At 37.2% G+C, this 25,881-nt stretch overlaps 1 protein-coding gene across 2 annotated transcripts; it reads left to right on the plus strand.

Annotated features, from left to right (window-relative positions):
* The first annotated feature begins 4,074 nt into the window (after positions 1 to 4,074).
* On the plus strand, positions 4,075 to 18,142 carry fbxo38 (F-box protein 38). 2 transcript variants are annotated; one of them, XM_067388027.1, is made up of 21 exons: positions 4,075 to 4,455; positions 4,663 to 4,893; positions 5,067 to 5,200; positions 6,572 to 6,735; positions 6,832 to 6,997; positions 7,097 to 7,372; positions 7,611 to 7,704; positions 7,801 to 7,931; positions 9,223 to 9,393; positions 9,563 to 9,705; positions 9,949 to 10,147; positions 10,657 to 10,794; positions 10,893 to 11,060; positions 11,770 to 12,354; positions 13,668 to 13,768; positions 13,884 to 13,986; positions 14,074 to 14,240; positions 14,739 to 14,884; positions 15,141 to 15,244; positions 15,686 to 15,799; positions 16,436 to 18,142. In XM_067388027.1, the coding sequence occupies exons 2-21, from the start codon at positions 4,763 to 4,765 to the stop codon at positions 16,612 to 16,614; spliced, it is 3,414 nt and encodes a 1,137-aa protein (XP_067244128.1). In that variant the 5' UTR covers positions 4,075 to 4,455; positions 4,663 to 4,762; the 3' UTR covers positions 16,615 to 18,142. The 2 variants fall into 2 exon arrangements, with proteins under 2 accessions (XP_067244128.1, XP_067244119.1); XM_067388018.1 differs by having other exon boundaries at positions 4,075 to 4,439.
* Positions 18,143 to 25,881: the final 7,739 nt, after the last annotated feature.

The following is a 25,881-nucleotide window of genomic DNA, read 5'->3' on the forward strand; positions in this document are numbered from 1 at the left end:
AAGTTCTTTTTCAAAAATGATTGATTTTTCATGTTTGTGTACTTGTTAAACATTACCACTTAATCGGGTCACATGTGAAGGTCTTGAAGGGTTTATGATAAAAACAGCAGCATTACTAACAGGCAGCAGGAAAGTCAGAACTGCATCAGGTTAGTAATATTACAGCTCAGCACAAGCTTTTTTCATGAAATGCTTGTTATACCTTACCTGCTTTTAAACCTCTTACAGCTCAGACAAAAGAAGACTGTTTGAACAAAATATTGCTTTGTCAAGAAGAGCAAGGCAGGTATGTCACCACGAAACCCAGGTGAAAAAGAGTACATTTCTATAATATACTTAAAGTGCTCTATTTTCGTGCACTAATTTTGTAATTAATATACTAAAAATTATTTTTTAGTACTTAAGATCATCTTAAGAACATCTAAGTGTACTTAACTGTGCTATTTTGAGACAGCATGAAATATGAACTAAAATTTGCTTTTAATATACTATCTCTGTATTTAAAAAATGTATTTAGATACCACTTATAGTACATTTGGACCCATAGTGTACTACAAGTGGTAGCTAAATATATTTTTTAGTTCATATTTCATGGTGTCTCAAAATAGCACAGTTGAGTACACTTAGATGTTCTTAAGATGATCTTAAGAAGTACTAAAAGAATTTTTAGTATATTAAGTACAAAATTAGTGCATGAAAATAGAGCACTTTAAGTATATTATAGAAATGTACTTTTTTTTTTTTTTTTTTTTCACCTGGGCACATATTTTCATTCATTATTTTCTTCATTAATCTCCCAAAACACTTTATTTATTCAACTGACAGTACTTAGTGTCTTGATATATGATGTATTGCTCACCAGGTCATGGGTATTCATCAGTCTACAGTGATTGTGCTACTCGTCCTTTGTGCCTTCTTTTCATTGTCTATTTATGGTCAACCAGCAGAAGTAAGGCAACGATATGAACATTTCCTTACGCAGCATGTGTATGGAGCCATGACTGTGCAGAGATGTGACAGGGTCATCCGCGACAGACGCATCACACAATCCCAAAATGGCAACGACTGCAAAGAAGTCAACACCTTCATACAGGCAAATAGTAACCAAGTTAGGGCAGTTTGTACTGGGGCTGGAACTCGACTCCATGAAAATAGAGATTTGTTTATTAGCGAATATCCATTTCCTGTGGTTACATGTACATTAAGAAGTGGGGAAAGACGCCCAAACTGTAATTACAGAGGTCACTTGTCCACTCGCAGAATTGTTGTGGCATGTGCAGACAAGTGGCCAGTACACTATGACGAAGGTGTCATTGTATAAATGTCAAGCTGCATAGATGTTTAATCATGACCCAATAAATAATCAAACACACAGTCAGATAATTCTGTTAGATGCAATGATGTTCATGAGTGACATGAAATAAAATAAATGTTTTCTTTAAGTTTAACTGTGTATTCTTTAAGTGATGTAAACATGTTTATTACCTGTCTATGATTCAAAAAATAATAATAATAAAAATTCGATAAAATTCTTCATCCTTACCCATGTTGCCTTGATTGCTTTGGCTTGATTGTCTTGTCAGTGTGAACCGGAGGTTGCAACCCACTTTACTTTAGCATTGTGAGTGTGACACATTTCCAAGTGAAATAGAGTACCTCAGGGATGACGCGTTTTTGTAGGCCAACCCGGAAGTTAGCGGCGCACGGGTTCCCTCGATCGAAAGCCTATTTTTCCCATAGACTTTTGGAAAATCACAAAAAATAAGCTCTGTGTTTAACAAAGGGTTATGACACTTACATGTTTTGTCTATCAAGATCATCTTTACAAGTTACACAACATTTAAACATTTTGAAGCCTAAATAAAGTCGTCAGATATAAAAAGCTAACATATAAAGGACTACAGCACACCATGGTCGTGGATCAACGTCGTCACCACCAAGCTTCCTTAAACTGATTATGATATGCACTGTGTATGAATACTTATCCACTTTTTCATGAGAAATCCTGTCCAAATGTCCCGTTTGTCATGATGACGTCTAAAGTCCCCGCCAAAGGAAGTAGTCCCTTTTAGCAATTTGTTAGCAACCGCCGTTTTTAAAACACAATAAAGGTTTAAAAAATCACAAGCGGGTTATAACTGGTGTGTTTTATGTCATAGATCAAAACGTGAAAATATTTAGAGGCTTTGTTAACGACAGACCTTATTTCAGGCGATTTAGCAAAAACCCATTAAAAAAAAACATAGACTTTAAGGTGATGGAACCGGAAGTGTTTTGCCTACAAAAACACGTAATCCCTGAGGTACTCTATAAAGAGCGAGGTTTTATTTTAGCATACCTCTTCTCCATTCGTCGCTCATTGCAGACTGACGGTTGGAGGGGAGTGATTAAGGATATTCAGTAGAGTGGTGCAGGTATGACTTTGTAGGCCAATTGGTAGTTTAGCATCACGCTGGTTCCCTCGACAAAAACCCAATAGGAATTTTACATAGGCTTTTGGATTATTGCAAAAAAAATTGCTAAAATGCTAACTCGTTTCCTCATTTTGGCCTACAAAGTGATGTCATAACCGTACCACTCCAAGCCGTCAAACTGATCATCAGAGAAGGGACACCATTCCAGAGCGGAAGCAAATTTTCAGATTTATGAGTTTTGGCCTACAAAGTGCACCAGAAAAGGGATGCCATTCCAGAGCAGAAGCAAATTGACAACAATTCAAACACTCATACATATGGCAAGCAAAGCAGTTTTGACTTTTATTCATTCGAAGGGTATGAATTCTTGATATCAACAATTCAGTTTTCACTTGTTAAAATGCTAATTCTTGATATGAGGAATTACATTTCTACTATTAACAATGACAATTGTTGAAATCAAGAATTAACATTTCCACTAGTAAAAATGTTAATTCTTGATATCAACAATGATGTCATCACTCGCAGAAATGTATTCTTGACATTTGAATTTCCACTAGTAAAAACTAGAATTCTTGATGTCTGTAATTGTAATTCTTACTAGTAAAAAATCATAATTTTTGATATCAATAATTAAGTTCTCACTAGTTGAAATGTCAGTTCTTGATATCAACAATTGAATTGCTACTATAGTAACAATGTTAATAATTTGATTGTCACTAGTGACAGTGTTAGTTTCTGATATCATGAATGTGATTGTTATTAGTAAGAAAGCCATTTTAGATATCTGAAATTATATTGATATCAGAAATACATTTTCAAATATCAGAAATGAACATTTTTACAAGTAGCAATTCAGTTGTTGATATCAAGAACTGACATTTCAACTAGTAGCAATGTAATTATTGATATCAAAAATTAAGATTTTTACTAGTAAGAATTGCATTTCTGATATGTGAAATTGCATTTCAACTAGTAAGAAATCAATTCTTGATATCAACAATTTAATATGAATGGCAGCCTATGGTGACATTTCACTAGTAAAAATACAATTACAGATATCAAGATATCAAGAATCAAATAGTGGAAATTCAACTGTTGATATCAAGAATGAACATTGTTACTAGTGGAAATGTAATTCATGATATCAAGAACTGAATTGTTGATATCAATAATTAAATTGTTGATATCAAGAAGTAACATTGTTACTAGTGTAAAAGTAATTCCTGATATCAAGAACTGAATTGTTGATATCAAGAATTCATATCCTGAGATGTGAATAAAAGTCAAAACGGTTTGCCATACATACACTGTATGGGCATTTGATTTCTAGGAAGAAAAAAAAATAATAATAATAATAATAAATTATATATATATATATATATATATATATATATATATATATATATATATATATATATATATATATATATATATATATATATATATATATATATAATTTATTATTATCATAAGGTCATATTTGTACCTTAGATACTGCCAACAGCTGTTAACGGTTGTATCGCCAATCGCCATTTGTTCTACCATTAAAATGTTTCCCTTTCGTGAGCAATACATTAAATCTATTTACTAATTTTTCGTGTCTTTTATTTTGTAAAAAAATAAACTGAACTTCCTGTTTGTGTTTGGAAGGCTAACGCTGGCTTCACGTCACCACTGGACGCGGATCCAGATAGATAGTAGCTGCTGTTCACCTTCATATTGGCCACAAATCGCACTTATGAGCTTGACTGAAAACCAGAGGAGATAAATAGACCAGTTTCTGCTGAACGGTTTGCCTTAAAGGTCTTTTTAAAGCACTGTTAGGTCCGCATCCTTATAAAACAGTGGTGAGGTTGCTAACAGCTGATCGCTAGCTAGAGCTGGGGATCATAACAACTTCAAACAGTATCATCACCTCTCCACATGCTGCTGATGAATGAACAGCTCAGCTCTTCTCCATCTGAGTCATGATGCCTCTCAACAACCGCTGTTAAGATCATAACATAGACGTGCTAGTCTGCTGTGAGTGTTACAACCAGTATGTTATAGATTATTGTTCTATTGTTTGATTTGTTTATAGAGCTGTTCTTCTGTTTTACTTCTTTGAGCTGTTATTCAGTTTTGTTTTTGACAGCCGTGAAAATATTTTTTTTTGGATTATGATAGTTTAGATGGATTAATGTGAAAGTGACGCCCTCGTTCTTTGTCTCACAGATGTTTATTGTTGTATCTATTTTTTACACAGGAGTGAGTTATGATAATGTGTTGATGCCTCAAACAAGAGGATCAGGACAGAGGGAGTGAGTTTATTACCTTCCCTTGGTGGATATCTCACTGTGCTGGACATGATGGGCCCACGGAGGAAGGTCACCAGGACTCATAGTTTGGGGGGAGGAACGTTTACCTCTCTGGGGCATGAGGAACCCAAAGACTACATCAACGAGCTCTCACATGAGGTGCTCTGCCACATATTCCGGTCAGTACAGCACCCCAACACCCCACCACTAGTTAGTAAAATAGTTAGCTACTGTATTAGCAATGCTATTATCATCCATATATCTGTTCTCCTAACTGTCATAGGTTAACAACACAAACTGCAATGATTTATAGTTGACTTGAATTATGATGCAGAAGTCAATCTCCCCTCAGATACTTACCCATGCAGGACATAATGTGTATGGAGTGTCTTTCGCGTAAACTGCGGGAGGCGGTGACCCTGTACTTGCGGGTGGTGAAGGTGGTGGACCTTTGTGCCAGCCGGTGGTGGGAGTACATGCCCTCAGGTAGATGGCGCTCTTGATGCTCATCCTCTGTAAAATTTCACTACTGAGATCTGGTTATAACTAAACTCCAGAAGCGGTGTTCACATTAAAGGGTTAGTTCACCCAAAAATGAAAATCCTGTCATTAAGTACTCAACATTATGTCATCCAAAACCCGTAAGACCTTCGTTCATCTTCAATTAAGATATTTTTGATGAAATCCGAGGGTTTCCGAACCATACATAGGCAGCAACATCATTGCACCATTTGAGGTCCATAAAGGTATTAAAGACATTGTTAAAATAGTCCATGTGACTACAGTGGTTCAACCTTAATGTTATGAAGCGACGAGAATACTTTTTGTGTGCAAAAACAAAACAAAAATAATGAATTTATTTACCTGTTTGTCATATGCAGTTGATGTAGTGAACGCAGTGCAGGCTTCCGTGGTCTACACCCGAACGCCGGCCATGAGTCAGTTTTAGTGGCACATGCCAATTGAACATTTATTTTAAAATATCACTAAATTAGGCTATTTAGGATTTTGTGTCACAGTTACATCAGTATAGCTGCTCAACTCATCTGTCAGTCACTACTGGAGGTGTCAGAACATACATACGTGTTCCACGGCTCAGTGTCAGTGTTTCGTGGCAATGTCAGTGGCACATGCCACTATCCACTGGCATATGCCAATGAAGAGGGGATGTGTCAATAAGCATAGCGACATGTGCAATTGGCTTCTGTGCGTCAGATGACATGTCACTTAATGTTAAAGGTGCTAAAGAGGATCTTTACGTTGACTGAGAAACCAAAGACTGTTAGTGAGTTTTTGAAATGAGCGCATGTGTAAGAACAACCCCCCAGCTTCACAGCTCATTTCGAGGGAACACCTCCAAAAATGGTTTATTGCAACGTTTCAACCATTTTTTCAGGATTCTTTGGTGAATAGAAATTTCAACAGAACAACATTCATTTGAAATCTAAATGTTTTGCATCATTTTAAATATATTTCCTGTCACTTTTTAATAATTTAATTGAATATATAATGTGTCCTTTGCTGAATAAAAGTATTAAAGGTGTCCTAGAACCAGTTTTAACAAGATATAATATAAGTCTAAGGTGTCCCCTGAACATGTCTGTGAAGTTTCAGCTCAAAATACCCCATAGATTTTTTTTTTTTTTATTAATTTTTTTAACTGCCTATTTTGAACCATAATTATATATGCACCGATTCAGTGCGCGGCCCCTTTAAATCTCGCGCTCCCCCACCCTGGTAGTCTAAGTCTGTGAATCCAAGAATACTAGTCCTAAAGCCATGAAATGTAATTGTTATTCTCATTTCATTGTCTTTCCTAATTGCTATTGTTTGAACGGTCATGTGTCTGTAACTTAGGTTTCACAGACTCCAGTTTCCTCATGCTGATGAAGAAGATGCCTGATTTGGAGCAGCTGTATGGTCTTCATCCACGTTACCTAGAGAGAAGGAGGGTCAGAGGTTATGAGGCTTTCAGTATTCCTGGTGTTTTGGAGGCTCTACAGGCCTGTCCCAACCTTATAGTAAGTTAATATCAGAGATAACTGTCATATCAGTATATGGAAATGGAAGTGTCTGTTTTCTACTACAGTTGAAAATGATAATATCTACACTTACAGGGAGTTGAGACGTCTCATTTGGAGCTGGTGGAGGCCGTATGGAACTACATGCCTCAGGTTCACATTCTAGGGAAGTTCAGGAACCGAAACGGGGCCTTTCCTATTCCCTCAGAGAACAAACTTACCATTCCAGCTGCAGCTAAAATCCAGACCCTCCATCTTGTTGGTGAGTTTCAGATTGCCTCCACTGCGCAAACCTTTTTCCTGTCATATGTCATCTTGGTTATATTTTGTTTCAAACCTTTCGGTTTGAACTTTCCTGCAGGTGTCAATGTGCCAGAGATCCCCTGTCTGTCCATGCTCAGACATCTGTACTTGAAGTGGGTGCGCCTCACTAAGCCTCAGCCCTTCAAAGACTTTCTCTGTGTGAACTTGCGTACGTTCGTCATGAGGAACTGTGCCGGTCCCACTAATTCGCTTAAGTATGTGCCTCTTGTCACTGGTCTGGCTTCCGCCCGCAACTTAGAGCAGCTGGAGCTGGTGAGGGTGCCCTTCTTAGGGGGACTGATTCAGCATGTGGTGGAGGATAGCTGGAGATCAGGTAACCACACAATTTTGCCATTTCCTTATAAATAGGAGGCATATTAGAATGACTGAATAATATATTATTGTATTGTAAAACATAATCAGAACTCTTGTTGTATTTCTCATTGACCACATGTGTGAAATACTGATTTTGTTTTGTCTACATATTTTGAGCAAGAAATGAGTATGCAGAGTCCACTACTAAAAGAACGTTCCAAGTCTGTGTCATATTGTCTAACGTACATCTCTTCCAGGAGGGTTTCGTAATTTGCACACAATTGTTTTTGGTGCCTGTAAAAATGCACTCGAAGTGGATCTGGGCTACCTCATCATTACTGCTGCTCGCAGGTAAATCTATGTTTAAATGTTTAAAGAACATTATAAACTTACACTGACTCCTGTTTAGAATTAGAGACGTTGACAGGATCGACTTTCATTGTCCAGGTTGCATGAAGTTCGAATCCAGCCTTCTTTAACCAAAGATGGGGTATTCTCCGCACTGAAGATGGCAGAACTAGAGTTCCCTCAGTTTGAGACTTTGCACCTCGGATATGTTGATGAATTTCTGTTGCAATGTAAGTCATTGTTATATAATATATATAATCTTGCTGTCAGGTGCATCATGGATGCAGACGCAGAACAGTTGGATGACTTTTAGCTTATGTCTTTATAAGCATGGCCGTAGCAAGCTATGAGGTCACCGAGGCAAACTAATCAACTTTTGTCTAATTTTGTCATTTTTAATTGAAAATAGGCATATTATTTACATGATTCATGTAAAGTAAAAATTTGTAACTGTCAATGTGAGGGGACAAGAATTATTAACAAAGCTGATTTCATCATATTAGGCATAAGATTGATAATGATTGTGTACATAATTTGAATGAATTTAATAAACTTAGTTACCTAGCTTCCTGGTAGCTATCCGTAAGATAATTAAGAAAATGATTCGTAAAACATATAAATATCAGTTGACCCTATGTTTATTTTCTTCACAGACAAAAATTAAAAGACTATCAGTCAAAGCTCAGGGGAAGAGGGGAAGAGATAGGGCATGATAAGGAGAATGAGAGAGAAAAAAAAGAGTGATGGAGATTAGGAGAGATCAGATATTGACACATAATCTACTAAAGCTTTATCCAGTTTTTTGGCCTTCAATGTCTTGCACATATGTTGATCGGAGAAATCAAAATAAAAATTTACTCCTTAATTAACCCCACTAACTACGTCAAATTTGGGACCTCAGTGATTATAAAATGCTGCTTACGGCCCTGTATGATTGTTGGGTTATATCACTTTGAAGTTGTCTATTCCCATCTTTAAAGGGATATTTCAGCCCAAAAATGAATATTCTGTCATCATTTACTCACCCTCATGTCATTCCAAACCCATTAGACTTTCATTCACCTTTAAAACACAAATAAATATTTTAAATGAAACATGAGATGTATGTTCCTCCATTGAAAGTCCATTCGACCGAAACCTTCAAGCATCAAAAAGTTCATAAAGACATCATAAAATTGTCAAGAAAGCATGTTTGAGCATCTGTCAACCATATTTGATGTGCTCTATGTATTTATGTTTATCCGTGCCTCAAATGAAATGATCTATGCCAAATGAAATCTGTTCATCATATAAAGTGAATATGTCTCTTCAAAGAATTGGATTAAACTGTTTGATTCATATGGATTCATTTTATGATGTCTTTATAAAATTTTGAAACAAATGTTTTGGTGGAATGGACTTCTGTTCTGTTCTTTATTTGAATAGTCTTACGGGTTTGGAACAACAAATTAAATTATTCCAGAATGTATTTTTGTGTGAACTAACCCTTCAGTTACCTGCAATAAAACATGTTTCCCGCAGGTAACATGAGCCATGCTGAGTTAGTGAAATACGGTCTTGCTGATGTGATCGAAAATCCAGGAATCATCACAGACATTGGAATGAAGGCTGTTAATGAGGTGTTCAGCTCCATCAAGTATTTGGTCATTTATAACTGTCCACATCTTCACAACCCTCACAACTGGATCACAGGTAATAGATTCACCCTCATTTATTTATGCATTTCCTGAGATAATGATACTACTTGAACTATTTTATTTAAAATGTAGTATCTAGAACGTCCCCTCAACTTCCAAGTTGATTTTAAGCATGTTTCACTATTCGTTTTTAAATCTGACTGATAAGCCGCTCTTTGTTAAAGACCACTCGCGCTGGAGTCGATTGGTGGACCTCACTCTGGTGCGCTGTCATGCTATCAAGCTGGAGTCGTTCAGTCAGTTCATTGAGATGCTTCCCAGCCTGGAATTCATCTCTCTAGATCAGATGTTTCGTGAACCTCCCAAGGTGAGCATAGGAGCCCATGAAAACTAAGTTGACGGTGATATACATTGATTAACTAGAGACTATCAATTAGATATCATTACCATTTGTGGTAAACGGACAGTTAAAAGTCTTTCCACTGGTATGAACCTCAGCTCATTACAATAAGAAATTACAATATGAATAAAAATTGCTATAATAAAATATGGACTATACTAAAGGAGTTGAAATGTTGTCAGTCATATTAATTTCATGTGTTTACTTCAGGGCTGTGCCCGTGTGGGACTCAGTGCGGGCACGGGTATCGGTGTATCATCTGCCCTGGTCAGCAATCAGAATTCCAACAATGATAATGACAACAATAACAACAACAATCACCAGAATAATAATGATGCAAACATTCCACCAAATAACAACAACAACCAGGTTGATGATGTGCCTCAGCAACACCACCGTGGCCCAGAGGGTACGTATATACATATAATACTTTAATTCAGCAAGGATGCATAAATTGATCATAATTGGCAGCAAAGACATAATGCATAAAAAAAATCTATTTCAAAATAAATAAACTTTCTACTTACAAAACAGACATTTTTCCTAACAAAAATGTATAATGGTTTCCACAAAAATATTAACAACAGCAGTTTTGAACAGTGATAATAATAAGAAATGTTACTGCAGCAAATCAGCAAATTACCATACCATTCTTCCAGTTTTGGAAGAAATAAATACATTATCAGAGGAATAAATTATATTTTAAAATGTTCAAATTGAAAAATTAGTTTAAATTGTAATATTTCACAATATCACTATTTTTTACTGTATTCTTGATCAAATTAATGCAGCTTCATCACAGATAAGAGACTTCTTACAAAATCATGATGAAGATCTTACTGACCAGAAAACTTTTGAACGGTAAGTGTATGTCTAGTGTTTTTTGCGTGCTGAAATATTTGAACTTACTTCAATCAGAGATTCCCGATGTGGAGGGCATGGTGGCAGACAACATGGAGCCTGAGCCGGTTCTTGTGGCTGTCAATCCAGAGGAAGAAACCCAGGGTTCCAGCCAGACTACTAATCCTTCGCTTGAACAGGATGAGGAACAAGCAGGTCTGAAGAAACCCTGTGAATAATGGATGGGATACGTTTAATGATTAACCATTAATTTTTTTTTTTTTTTTTGCTTCGTCTTTTATGATTTCGTTTAGGTCCTAGCGGAGTTCAAACTGCGGTGAAGAAGCAGTCGGTGGTGGTGTCTGACTCGGACAGTGAGGACGAGTACAGTCCAATCAGGACACCGGCTGCCGCCCGCTCTCAAGGCCAGTACCCAGAGACAGAAGCCCAGGGGAAGAGCAGCACAGCTATGACTCCAAATGGTAGTTGACATTTAAAATCCTTATAGCCACTGCATCAGTTCATAGTACAAAATCTTTTCAAACACATATAATGACCTTATATTAATGTCTATAATGACACTTTTGATCAATATAATGCATCATTGCTGAATAAAAGTATTAATTTTACTGGCCCCAATTTTTTAAATATTTTTAAACAAAATCTTTAACTGAGTTGAGAAGGTTAATGACACTTTTCTTCTGTAGAGCTGCTTTGGATGTCATTTCATAATTTATGAACTTTGCCACATTTACAGTTATTGAACTGAATTGAATCAACATTAATTGAGCTGAATAATGACAATTGTATTCTGTAGGGCTGCTTTACAACTGAAATTGAAGTCATTTCATAATTGCATCATTTGCAATGATGTTACTTTCCTGTTTTTTTTTTGTGAAGCTGCTCAGAAACCATCTGTACTTGCGCTATACAAATAAATGTGATATGACCTAAATAAAAATTGTTATATAAAAATTCGAAGGATTATCAATAAACAGCAGGTAGTTCTCATCTGCGAGGAACATAGTCCAGTTTGACTTCAGGAAGTGCTGTCTTCCTGAATTTCCCTGTTTAAAGGATACAAGAGATATCAAACTAGCAGAAGCTCTAGTGTAGAAACGCCTTAAGAAAAAGCCTGCGCCAAACAAATCTCATCTTGAACTTATGCGGATATCTGCTGTATTCTGACAGGTAAAGGGAAAACTCCACTGCGTAGACGTGGACCGCAGCCTCAGGAGCTGAGCTGTGAGAAAGGCTGTCAGGTAACAAGCGAGCAGATCAAGGCTGACATGAAAGCGGCCACTGAGACAGCTGAGCGTGGAGCCAGAGACAGAAACAGTGGATCTGGGCCTGCTTCAGGTTACACTGCCGGCAGCTGTGTTTGCTCCATCCGCTGGAGGGAGGACTCGGCCAATCAGGACGACCAGGGTGGGGCAGGTAGAGGGGAAGATGATATGGTGAGGACTCGTTGCACGTGCAGCCGGTCTCGTCCCAGCTCTGAAAACAGGACTCGTAGTGGTCACAGCCTACCAGCGGGGAACGAGAGCCACAGACCAGAATGTCACAGCCCAGAGCAGAGAGCAGGGGGAGATGAGATGGAGGATAGGCACTCCAGCACTCCACCCAGGACACCCAGCTCATCTGAGGGACATAGTGAGAGGACTGCGGTCCACCAGCAAGGCTCATCACACAGAAGCCCTTCGGATGAGTTCCCCAGGAGACCCATCACACGTGCCCGCAGCAGACTTTCCTCTGTGCCCCTGGTTTGTGAGTCAGGTAAGACGAGAGCAGAGGTTCCTCACAGTGGGACATCAGAGAATCAATTGAGCAATGGAAAAAAGGCACAGTTGGGCAAAGGCTGACCCTCGGGTGTGCCGTTTGTGCATAGCATAAAAGCAGATGGAGGAATGTTGGGGGTCTGGATTACTCCACTGTTAGTCTATATTGGCAACTATACTGCAGTATATCTCCATGTGTTCATGACATTTAGATAAAGTGGTACCACCGTTTTGACTCCTAGTGAACCTACAGTGCTGAGAAGAAGAGCAAATGTAAGAAACTAGAGTTTTAACATGCATAAAGCAACTGATGGTGTATAACATTTCAACTCAAGTGTGGATGCATTATTTTAGGGATAGTTAACACTTTTCCAGGCCACTTTCAGACAACACTCAGATTTATATAATACAAGTATAATGTGACTATATAACACTGAATTTTAATATTAAAATTACATACTTTTGGTCAGTAAGATTTTTTTAATGTTTTTTGAAAGACGTCTCTCATGCTCATTAAAGGTACAATACGTGATTCTTTTGTTATACTGGTTGAAAGTTTCCTCATATCATGATAGCAATCATTATGTTAAATGGTCCAAATGTATTTTTATAAATTTATATCAATCAGAGGTATTTTATCTCAGCTCTGTGTGTGTGTGTGTGTGTGTGTGTGTGTGTGTGTGTGTGTGTGTGTGTGTGTGTGTGTGTGTGTGTGTGTGTGTGTGTGTGTGTGTGTGTGTGTGTGTGTGCGCGCGCGCGCGCTCGTTCGTTCGTTCGTTCGTTCGTTCGTTCGTTCGTTCGTTCGTTCGTTCGTTCGTTCGTTCGTTCGTGTGTTTTGGAGGAGGTGTGACTTTGGACAGTGATAGCAGGAAGAGTGTGATGGTTTGCTTCCAATGCTACCAGGCTAATGTTAGCATTTCCCAGATCACTTACTGCACCTTTAAGGCTGCATTTATTTGATCAAAATCCAGTAACAACTGTATTATTGTCAAATATTATTATTATTATTAGTTCAAAAGAACAGCATGTATTTGTAATAGAAATCTTTTGTAACATTATAAATGCCCTTACTGTCACTTTTGATTAATTGAGTTTTGTTGGATCAGTGTGTTACCCTTATAAGTGTGTGTGTGCTGCCATTTTCATTTGATCATGTTGAATCTGAGTTTGTCAGGTCTTGGAATGTTGCCCATGATATGCAAAATAGTTGGTTGAAAATATTTAGATGAGATTTAGCCAGGATGAATCAGTCTAATCAGTAAGACTTGCAGTTAATTTCTACTGTGCTTCATCACCTGTTGATCTGTCCAGAACTGCCCAAAGCAAAGCCTCGGGCTGCGGTGAAGAGAAAACGTATGGCAGACAAGTCCACCAGCACTAGTGACCCTGTAACTGAAGACGACCATGTGCAGGTGGGTCCATAGTCTGGTTTCACTCAACTATACATTTCCTTAATGCAGAACACAAGTGTCCAAGTGTGTTCAGATAATTTTGGGGCCACTCACAATTGTTTTTCACATCATACAGGTCCTCAGCCTTAAATCCAAAAACCTGGTGGGAATCACACTTACAAACTGTGGCATCACAGACCTGGTCCTTAAGGAGTGCCCCAAAATGATGTTTGTCCATGGTGAGTTTATAGCAGAACACGCTGACATTCATATGTGAGACAGACTGTTTCAGATCCTCATGCGTAATTTGATTCTTTCTTCCCAAGCGACACGCTGTAGGGTGCTAAAACACTTGTTGGTGGAAAGTGCCCCCATAGTAAACCGCTTTGACTACGCACAATGTAAGAAGTTGGACATGGAGCAGGTGCTCGACCAGATCTTACGGATGCCCGCGGAGAGAAACCGCATCATCTACATGAGACCTATGCAGCAGGTCAGTGTTATGGTTGCCATGTAAAGAAAGCAAGGATGCATTAAATTGATTGAAGTGACAAGTAAAGAATTTAGAATGTTATAAAAGATTTCTATTTCAAATAAATGCTGCTGTTTTGAGTCCTAAAATATTTCATGAGCACCGAATCAGCATATTAGAATGATTTCTGAAGGATCATGTGATATTGAAGACTGGGGTAAGGATGCTGAAAATTCAGCTTTGCCATCAGGAAATAAATTACATATAGAAACCAGTTGTTTTAAATTGTACTAATATTTTGCAGTTTTACTGTTTTTACTGTATTACTATACTGTAAATCTGGAATGTTTGGCACCATATGTAATAGTTTTCCAGCCAACGTGTGATTTGGTTTACTATAGAGTTACCTATATATTATATAGAGTTACTATAAAGAGTGTTTTTAGCCCTGTAAAGGGTATTTGAGGTATTTAAAGCACAGTATTTTATACTTATGCTCTTTTCAACATTCATCTCCAGATTGATTCTCTGGCTCTGGAGAAAAAGCTCTTCAGTGGTCCATACCCATACCATATTGCTATTATCCATGAGTTCAGCAACCCACCCAATGTTAGGAACAAGGTGCGCGTACGTAGCTGGATGGACACCATTGCCAACATTAGTCAGTGAGTGGACTACATACCCATATAGACCAAGAATAAAATCTTCGTTTAGCATTTGTTTAGTGTGTATCATCTTTATAATGATGTGTGTAAAAAGTAATAATTTGTGTGTGTCTTGTTTCATTACAATGTGATTCTGCAAAAATGATGCTGACTTTCCAAATGGTTCATTTAATTCCTACTTTGTCCACCAGATGGCACTATTTTCTTATCATGGTATACTCAAAGGCTCACTGATCTGTTTTTGTCCTTTCACTAGAGAACTCATCAAGTATGAATTCTTTCCGGAGGCCACACGGACGGAAGAGGATGTAAAGAAGTATCCCAGCTATCCCTGGGGCCGAGACATCTACACATTAGAGGGTGAGAGGAAACAGATCAGAGTCCTTTGAGACTAGCTCCAAGTTCCCCTCACTTCCTCTGGTAACACAGTTATATTGGTGTGAGAGAGAGTGAAGAGATATATTTACAGTTGCATTTACATTTCTCAAACACTTAACACAGAGCTAATTGCTCCCTTTGTGTAAATCAAATAGATATAAGAATACTTGCTGCGATAATGTTTTTAAATGATTATAAAATGTGTGTGTGTGTGTGTGTGTGTTGTGTTGCTGTACATGTATATACCACTGTCTGCATAACAAATTGCCTTTCAAGGATGGTAAAGTAAATTATCTTAATGGATGAGAAAATTTGCTAGCTCTCATATGTTGCATCGGCCCATAAATATTTACAAGATCCTTTTCGGTTTTAAAGGAATAAAAAAGTAATGGTATTCGATCTTTCCCACACTCTGTGCTTTAGGAGTAGTAGATGGGGCGCCGTACTCCATGATCACAGATTTCCCGTGGCTTCGCTCTTTACGCACAGCAGAGCCCAACAGTTATGCTCGATACGACTTTGAAGATGATGAAAGCAGTAAGTAACACACTGAAATAATGAAGTTCAGGTGTAGTTATTCATCACAATTCAATGATTCAAATGCAGATAATGCTGTAGTTAGGTGTGACCTTTGTTCATATGTTTTCCCATCTTGGTTAAATTGTTTTTTATTATCCATTCACTGTTTAGAATAGAGTGCCATTCAAATGTTTGGGATCTGCAAGATTTTTAAAGTATTTTTGAAAGATGTATCTTCTGCTCACCAAGGCTGCATTTATTAGATCAAAAAAACAGTTAAAACAGTAAAATTGTAAAAATGTATTACAATTTAAAGTAGATGTTGTCTATTTTAATATATTTTAATCTGTAATTTACTTTTGTGATAGCGAAGCGATCATAACTCTAGTCTTCAGCATCACATGATCCTTCAAGAATCATTCTAATATGCTGATTTGCTGCTTTGATCAATTTAATGCATCTTTGCTGAATAAAAGTAATTTCTTTAAAAAAAGTCTTTCTTACCCCAAACTTTTGAACATTTATTCCCATTTTTCCTCTTTTCCTTCTAATATGTCCCTCAGTTTTAAAAATAGTCCCTCATTTAAAAAAATAAATAAATTATCAGTATGAACATCTACCTCACTCTCGCCCACTCTTTTTCCTTTTCGTCAGCTACTATCTATGCGCCACGGCGCAAGGGACAGCTCTCGGCCGACATCTGCATGGAAACGATCGGCGAGGAGATCTCAGAGCGACGACAGACACGTAGGGGCGTTTTCCAGCGTGTGGTGGTCGTCTTCATCCACTACTGTGATGTTCGGGGGGAACCGGTGGAAGACGACTACATCTAGAATGATCACTGCTCGGCTGGAGGGCCTGGAGATTCTGGAGAGAGGTGTGGAGAGCTCTTCAACCCTCTGCCAGGCTCTGACCACCTCTGTGTGAGAACAGAGAGGCATCTAAGACGCAGCCTCAGTGTGGAATACCAAGGCATTTCCAGTTGCCTTTATCTCTGAGTTGATTTGAAACAAAGAGTAATCACTTTCTATTGGCCTTTTTTTTTGTTTGTTTGTTTTTTTTGTGAGTTCATTCTAGACTAATGAACTAAAGAGTAATGGTGTCAACAGGCTGCTTTGCTTGTGTTCTTTACATGAAGGATGAATGGCAAGCCTTCCATGGAGCGGAAGCAAACTTACAGTAAAGAGGGGCGATGATGTCAGCAGATGCTTTGTTGCTACGGTTGTGCACATTAGAAAAAACATGCAGAGTCATGAAAGGTGGCATATGAAATTGTTTGTTTGATTTTTGGTGGAGATTTTTATTTTTTTCCAAAGCTGGACAGGGTGTTTGGCCACTTGGCATGATTTTCCGGTGTATCTGTACTGTTACAGGCAATAACATCGTTCTAGAGTTGTTTTTTGCACCTCATACCTTTTCAGAGACCTTTTATTTTATTTTATTTTTTTATAATTTCATACATTATTTTTGTTTTCCCTCTTCCCTTTCCTCTAGAGGTTGGCTCAAGTGTTTTTCACTATTAACGGTGCTGGTGTCAGTTTAACCCAGAACCTGGTGAAGAGATTAAATGTTTCTTGGCCCATGAGAGGAACGTGGCAGAATTGGTCAGATAGATGTACCTCGTTTTACTCCCTGTGGTCTTCATAGAGCTAAAAAATTGTGTAAACTGAAATGTTGAGAGTATTTTAAGCAGAAATTATTTTTGTCTTTTCTCCCTTTAGTTTAGTCACATTTTTATGTAACTCCAGTAGAATCGTTTTAAATCTGAAGCACAATGGATAAAGTTGCCAGGCATATCCCTTATTCATCTTCAGATGATTTGGCGCACATTCTTTTCTCACAAACTCACTTTTTTCATATGGTGTAGCATCTTCAAAAATGGCCCTGTGCCATTAACCCTCATTATAACCTACACCACAGATAACGGAGTCAGCATTGTGTGTTTCTGGATTGCTGCTTTTCTTTTTCTTGCCTAGTCCTTGGCACAGATTTTAACATTCAAAATCAACAAATGGAAATAAAATAAAATGCACAATTTTTCTTAACTGTCTGCTTGGTTCAGGATAGATTTCACCAACTTGTGTTTGTAAAGAGTAGTTAGGGAAACTAGTCTAATTAGGAGAATGTTGCAAGTCCAGGACTCTTGATGCATGAAAACCCCCATCTCTCTGCTCTACTTTCTGCTTTTCTGGGTGACCCACTCTGCCATGTTTCAAAAGCCAAGAAACTCCATAAATTGAATCTGCACCCGTGCTGAGCACTGCAGAAACTTGTGTACTAAGTTCATGTACAGATATTCTGTATTTAAATGATCTTCCAAGATTTGTTTTATATGTTTATATAAAAGAATAAATATTTCACTAAGACATTCTGGCATGGCTATTTTTGTTTTATTTTGTCATATTCTATATATCTTATGTATAATCTAACTTTCTTACTACGAGGCTGTTGAATGTTCGAATCAGGGGTGAGTTTCCCGAAAGCATCGTTAGTGAACCATGGTCGTAAGTCCCATTGAACTCTATTGGTAACGACGGAACTTGCGACCATAGTTCGCTTTGGGAAACGCACCCCTGATTAGTTGACAAACGTTAGGGTGTTAAATTATTTTCAGGGAAGTAGTTCTAGGTAGGTTTTGGCCGCATTACAGACCCATATCACTTCGCCAAATTATTTCAGTTATTTCAAAGGGTCCTTACAGCCTACAACCGCAAAAAGACACTGACCAATCAAATAAATAAAGTAAACACTAGGACAAAAACGACAAATTATTGTCATGTTTTTTTGTCACAAAGTAATATGTCCTAAAAAAAAAAAAAGCGCATACTCTCTCCCGCACACACACTACGGACACACACTCGCACAGAAACTTGTCGTTAGCGCTGCTCTGAGGAATTAATCAGTAAAATAGCTTAGCTACTGAAAAGCTACATGACATTTCTCACCAGCGAGGTAATAACTGCGCGGTTCTTGAGGTAAATTTAGTTTCGCTATTAGTAGAGACACTACTGAGACTCACAGACTCAGGTAAGCTAATTTATATATAACTTAGACTTATTGGGTGTGTCTCAATCAGCTCCCGAGCTCCTGAATCAGTATATCGTGTAACGTTACACGAATTCGGGCACTGGTAAGGACAGTAAAGGACGCTGGTTCACTACACATTGGGATATTTATAACAACGTCCTCATTGTACAACATCAGTACTGGTATTATGAACAACAGCAGAGCTAATATCTTTCTGACATTAACGTTACTTGTATTAAAGTAACGTTACATTATGATCAATTCTTTGCTTGTTACATATACGTGCAACATTTCAGCCGTAAATAATTGTAAATGTTAGCTAAATTATGTTCATTACTTGTCTAGCGATGTATGTTTATGCTGAAATATAATAAATATATATGTTTTAAAAACATATATGGCGCGTCGTTATATGCAGAGCGAGGCTGCTCTGGCTCACGTGATTTAAGTTTCGCGCTTCAGAACTTCCGTTAACTATCTATGGTACGCAATATGATATCAGCGAGGAAAAAATTATTTGTGTTGTTTTTCCTGCTTAAAATTGGACACTTTAACAATATCAATGAACATTTTCATAAATTTTTAATTTATTTTTTATAAGTTTGTTGCCTCGAGGACACAATGGAAAAATTTAAACATTTGGCATTTTCATGTAGAAAAAAGAAATATATTTATTGAAAACATCAATTTCCTTAAACAAATTTATCCAGTTTTTAATGTATTAAAAGTTTTTATATTTAATAAAAAGTAACATTTCATATCCAGCTGTTGCCCTCAGGCAACATTGTACCATAGTGGAACACAAATATTACCAAACCAAGCTATCATATCCATCTTCATCCTCATCTCCATCTTCTCTCTCACCCTCATTCTCTCCCTGATGGATTGTCACTATGATTTCATCTTCCTCATCACAGTATGACCCCTCAGCATCACCCTCATCAACTGCCAGTGGTACCTGTTTTATACCTTTATGAAGTGCTATAGAAAATGTTCAGATCATAATATATGCAGATATAGTATGTAAATTACTATTCTTTGCTATAAGTGCATTACAAAATGATGTGAAAATGCCAACATATTTAGATAATTCTCACTCTTTTCCTTACAAATGTAATACATTTGCATTATTATGCCTGTATGGCATTATGCGATTGCCTTATTTTATTAAAAACAAACTAAAATAGACCACGTTGCCTGGTTTTCACAGTGCATTGTGGGACTTTTTAGGGAGCGAACGTTTCACTTCCCTGGAAGGATTCTGCGATTGAGCCATTAAAATGGCTGACTCCCTGATCGGTGCCCTACTGAACTAGGGAGCTGATTGAGACACATTCTCTCTTCCTCTTTCTCTCTCTCTCTCTCTCTCTGTCTCATAACTGTGTTAATAACTGTATTAGTCTGTTATGAATGGCTCAAGCCTCAGTTACTAGTTCTGAAATTATGTTTTGGAATTAGCAACAGAGGCTTGGGATGATATGCGAAAGAAATAAGTCCCATACACAAGAGTGTTTTAAGGACAAAACCTTGACAAATGTCTTGAAATACAAAATCTGGACAGTGTCTCGAGGTGTGGTCAACCATAGAATAAGCGGAATAATTGACTCCGGACTGTTGAATTATTAGAAAATAGTGCATTTAATTGGTTAGGATCACTTGTGTCGCTTGACTTTTTGCATGTTACAGATAGACTTACCTTGTGTATTAAGGCCGGTTTACACCCAGGATACTAGTATTAAGTTGACACCTTAGCTAAAACAAGCACAGAGGAACGATATCGCTGGAATCACTTTTAAATATAAAGTTCCACACCAACTTTGTGCATGCGCTGCAATTGTGCAGTCTGCCGTGTTAAATGCTCAGGCATAGTTATATAGTAAATCATTGGATCATTCACTTAATCAGTTCGTTCAAAAACACAGATGAGTGAGTCATTGAATCACCATTACTGTGTTGCTGGGAGATGCTCAACTCTTTGGCTTCAGGAACTGTTTTTGTTGCCGGAGCATAAAAAAAGACAAACGGATAATATTGTCTTTAGAGTGTTAAGTACTTGATTTAAACTTACTGTTTAACGAGCTGTGTAGTTCAGACTCGCAGTTGTGCTGTCTGAATGTCAACATTGCTCTGATTACCTACATGTATCTGTTGTCCGCAGCCCCTTCATAAGGTTATTTTTCTCTTTAAGGTGGCCTCCATCATGTTTTTACACAGAGCTGCACGTGTCTGATTACAGTCATTTTCTTAATTAGTCTTTGGTTATTCACTCCAAAAAATGCTGGGTTGTTTCAACCCATTTTTGGGTAAAATATGGACAAATCCAGCCGCTGGGTTTAAAAATGCAATTAAAAAAATGTAAACCAACGGTTGGGTTTGTACATGTTTGACCCAATCATGGGTTGAAACAACCCAGCATTTTTTAGAATGTTGTGTAGCAGTCCACATGCCAACAGACGTGTGTGTGGTTGTGGTTGTGTGTGAAAAATCAATTTTCATGCTCAGACACGGGGCTACGTTCAATTACCCAAAAGGCAAGAGAGAGGCGCTTGTCTACACACTTTGCTGTTGTATATATGACCCATTCTGGATTTAGTCTTGTCACATTGTTTACAATGTGTCACTGACACCATGAAGGTGTTTAATGTTTCAGGTCATTTGTCGCTTAACACTGTATAAGCAGGAAGAGGAGAGATTTGTGGTTAGAGCAGAACCCCTCCTGTACTCGGTTCCTGTCTGAAAGGGCTGGCCAAACCTTTCCGAATGAAATCCAGCCAGTTTCACCAAGAGAAATCAATCTCAGTGGTGGAAGACATTTTTTCTTTTAGGACATTTGTTAATCAGTTTCGGCTGTCCTGAGCCAAACATGCATGCGACGAAGTAAACACAAGCGTGTGGTTGGTGTCGATGTTTTTTCTTGAAGTGCACTGCAGTCTTAGTTAATTTATCTGTTTTTGATAAGGTAGGCTTCAAAAAGTAAAAAATCTCATAGATTTTTCTCATAGGGGTATTGATTTTTAACAAATTAAAAATCTTTGAAGACCAATTTGCCATGAGCTATGAGGTTGTTATTGGAATATGTTTTTGTTCAAGCCATCGGCCTGCATATTTTCAACATATTTTTTTATAATAAAATAATTGTTAAACAGCAGAATTCCTGGTGAAAACCTACATTACCCATGATACCGCAAAGAAATCTCCACCAGTCAGAGAATCGTGACCACTTTTGTGTATATATATATGTATATCTTTAACTTCAATTGTCATTCGAAAGAAGTTGTAGTTCTTTTCCTCATTAAAGCTGCTAAGCATACACAGTCTTGTACTTTTCATTTTTGTCAGATTTTCAAATACTTTTTGCTTCAAATCAGAGTTTCTGATTGACCTCATAGCTGGTTGGTTTGGTTCATAGCTTATAACTCTTTAACAAAGTCATTTTAAAATCTCTAAGGGAAAAATGAATGGAAAAAGTAGCAAACCAAGTCTGCTAAAAAGTGGGCGGACAGTGTTGCACCAGAACCAGATCCATAATTCTGAAGAATGCATAAATATAATGTCAGATTCAGAAAATAGAAAAGCAGTTAAAACAACTGCAATATGCTCCTCGTTAAGCATTTTCAAATATAAAGAATCTATTTGTTTATTAAAAAAATGTATGGTTTTCACGTGACAACACACCCGTATAGGAACACCCAACCTGGAGGGCAAAACAAGGCTTTCCTCTGATGCCTGTCAATCATTTTTTACCAGGTTTGTACTAAGTGCTAAATAATGTAGTAAGACAGTGATATTAAAAGACCAAATTCGTTATGCACCTTATTGGTGATGCATACTATATATAGGCAAGCAAATGAACCCAGAATATAAATGCAACACACAGTTTCTCGTTAAGTGCTTTTCCCATCAAACATCATTATAAAGAAAAACAGCATGAATCAACAAAAAAAAAAAGTGTAAACTGAATTTGATCTTTTAATATCAGTATTTTAGTATATTAAGACACTTTTTAGAATGTTCAGCTGTTTTTTACTAAAACTTGCATCTTAATCACATATTTTTGTGTTTAAGATGGAAAATTGACAGAGTTGTGCTGCAGCGCTATGGCTGTTTTGCTCGCCAGGCTTCTGTGGAAGTCACATGACTGAAACTATGAATAGTCAATAGTTTTAAATTACACCATTTACATTCTTTTTAAAAAAAATCTTTGTTAATCTAATGTCTGGAATTGCACATTTTCTTTTGTCAACTTGCCTTTTTGAATTGTCTCCTGTTAATGTTCACAGTTCATGTAAACATTATTTTGTCTCTTTGAGGCACTCCAGAGCCACTTACTCTATATACCAGACACTTTGTTATATCTTGTTAGGAAAATAATCCTCACAAAACAGGCTACTTCATACAAGAAAGTCATTGATTATCTTTGCATGGATTGATTGCATAAATCAGTACAGTCAGGTTGCAGGCTTGCAGCTGGTCTCACTGAGTCTAATTTCCTAATGGTCGTTTCCATCTTAAGTCCCATTCCAACTAATTAAGCTTCACAGAGTTTTTCTTAGCATTATTTGTTTTCCAACCCCTCACATTCCTCCTCCTTCCTCAGTTAAGGGCAAAAGATGCAAGTGGTTGGTGACGTAATGCATTCTCAACGGGAGGAAAAACATCTTGGAGGTTAATGCACCATGGTGAAATGTTAAGAGTCAAAGCCTTATAAAGAAAAAAAAACTCCAAGCTGAAAGCTTTATCATCGTCAGAGTGTTTGCAGTTAGAAAAAGGAAGTATAGCTAAGCTAGTCTTTCTGTAAACAAAGGCTGTTAATAAATGTACCGTGGGAAAAAAGACAGGCCACATTTAAATTCTGTCATTTTCAGTTGAATTAGGAAATACACAGAACGTTTTCGAATTTTTAATCGTTTAAAATAAAAAAAAGTATTGACGTAAAATGAAGAAATACTTAATGTTATGTTTGGTGCCTGTTTTAAATAGCACAACACACACTCACACACTGAAGTATGGTGAAACGATTTGACTTCTAATCCCTGAGAACTGATTATAAACAAAATTTCTATTTGATAATGTGCTTTAAACGTCCTCCATGAAAAAAAAAATGTGTTTGGGGACCTTTAAAGTGTTAGTTCACACAAAAATTAAAATTCTGTCATGTACTACTCATCCTCATGTCGTTCCACACCTGTAAGACCTTCGTTCATCTTCAGAACACAAATTAAGATATATTTTGATCAAATCCGATGGCTCAGTGAGGTTTCTGTTGCCAGCAAGATAATTAACATTTTCAGATGCCCAGAAAGGTACTAAAAACATATTTAAAACAGTTCATGTGAGTACAGTGGTTCAATCTTAATATTATAAAGCGTTGAGAATCCTTTTTGCCCGCCAAAAAAACAAAATAAAGATTTTTCAACAATATAGCGATGGTCGATTTCAAAACACTACTTCATGAAGCTTCGAAGCTTTATGAATCTTTTGTTTTGAATCAGTGGTTCAGATCGCGTATAAAACTGTCAAAATCGCGTGAACTATTGAAATTGCAAAACACTTATGACATAATGAAGCCTCGTTTACTGAAATCATGTGACTTTGGCGCTCCGAACCACTGATTCGAAACAAAAGATTCGTAAAGCTTCAAAGCTTCATGAAACAGTGTTTTGAAATCGACCATCACTAGATATTGTTGAAAAGTCATTATTTTGTTTTTCTCGTCGCTTTATAATATTAAGATTGAACCACTGTACTCACATGAACTGTTTTAAATATGTTTTTAGTACCTTTTTGGACATCTAAAAGTGTTTATCTTGCTGGCAATAGAGGCTTCACTGAGCCATTGGATTTCATCAAAAATATCTTAATTTGTGTTCTGAAGATGAACGAAGGTCTTACGGGTGTGGAACGACATGAGGGTGAGTAATACATGACATAATTTTTGGGTGAACTAACCCTTTAAAAGCGATTAATTATGATGCAATGAATTTTCACATAATAACATTCTCTGACTGGTGTGCAGTAACAACAAAAAATCATTTTTTCTTATTATAATTCAGCTCCTCAACAAATGTCTTTGAAGAACAGGGGTTCCCATAGTCTTGAAAACCCTGGATAGTGGAATCATTTTAAATGTGTGATTTATTGACCTGCAAAAGTCATGTAAATTAATAAAATCCCCAAACTCAGGATATACACATTTTATTGGGCAGATATATATATATATATATATATATATATATATATATATATATATATATATATATATATATATATATATATATATATATATATATATATATATATATATATTTCTTGGTCTCTAATCAAATAAGTAAACCCATTTTACAGCAGGTAAGATTACTTAATCTTCTGCTTCAGTGCAAATAAAGATATTTTCACAAGTGGTCTTTTGAATCCACTGTACTTAGAAACCCGTAAGAACCTTTGGTATCAGATGTAGTGTAAACAGTGCTGCAGGACTACATGTAAAGAATGAGAACACCCCACTGGTCTCCATCAAACATAGAGCACAGCTCCAGCTGTCAGACACTGGGAATCTATTGTTCTCCCTTTGCTGATACATCCTGCCATGTGTGCGCGCATGGCTTTTGTCATTTACCTCCCTGGCTACGTGCTAAAGGATGTGCTGAACCTGCTCTGGTGGACATAAGTACAACCAGATGTGACAGGCCAGTTAAATTAGACACCTTGGCTGGCTCTCTTCCTTCAGGGCATGTAAAGGTAAAGCAAATGAATCTTGAGTGTGTAGAGATAATCCTATGTCTGTCTTCTCAGTATGGCCAAGGAACGGTGATCTACTGCAAGTTATTCCTGCAGTACAGAGAGGTCATTCAGAGGACAGTGCCGGGGATAGTACTTTAATTGATAAACATGTATTTATAACATTTAGCTTGACTGGAGGAAGTGTAATGGTATAATATCCATAAGCTAGTCACAGTATGTAACTTTCTGTTAAGTACTGGCAAATGGAAGAGTAGATTTGAAATCTTATTTGCCTGTGATGTTCAATGACCTTTTGTGATTTCTGGGTCACTGCTAATGGACTAGCTTTTATA

Source organism: Chanodichthys erythropterus, chromosome 1, assembly GCF_024489055.1.
Source record: "Chanodichthys erythropterus isolate Z2021 chromosome 1, ASM2448905v1, whole genome shotgun sequence".
In the NCBI taxonomy this organism is placed as follows: Eukaryota; Metazoa; Chordata; class Actinopteri; order Cypriniformes; family Xenocyprididae; genus Chanodichthys; species Chanodichthys erythropterus.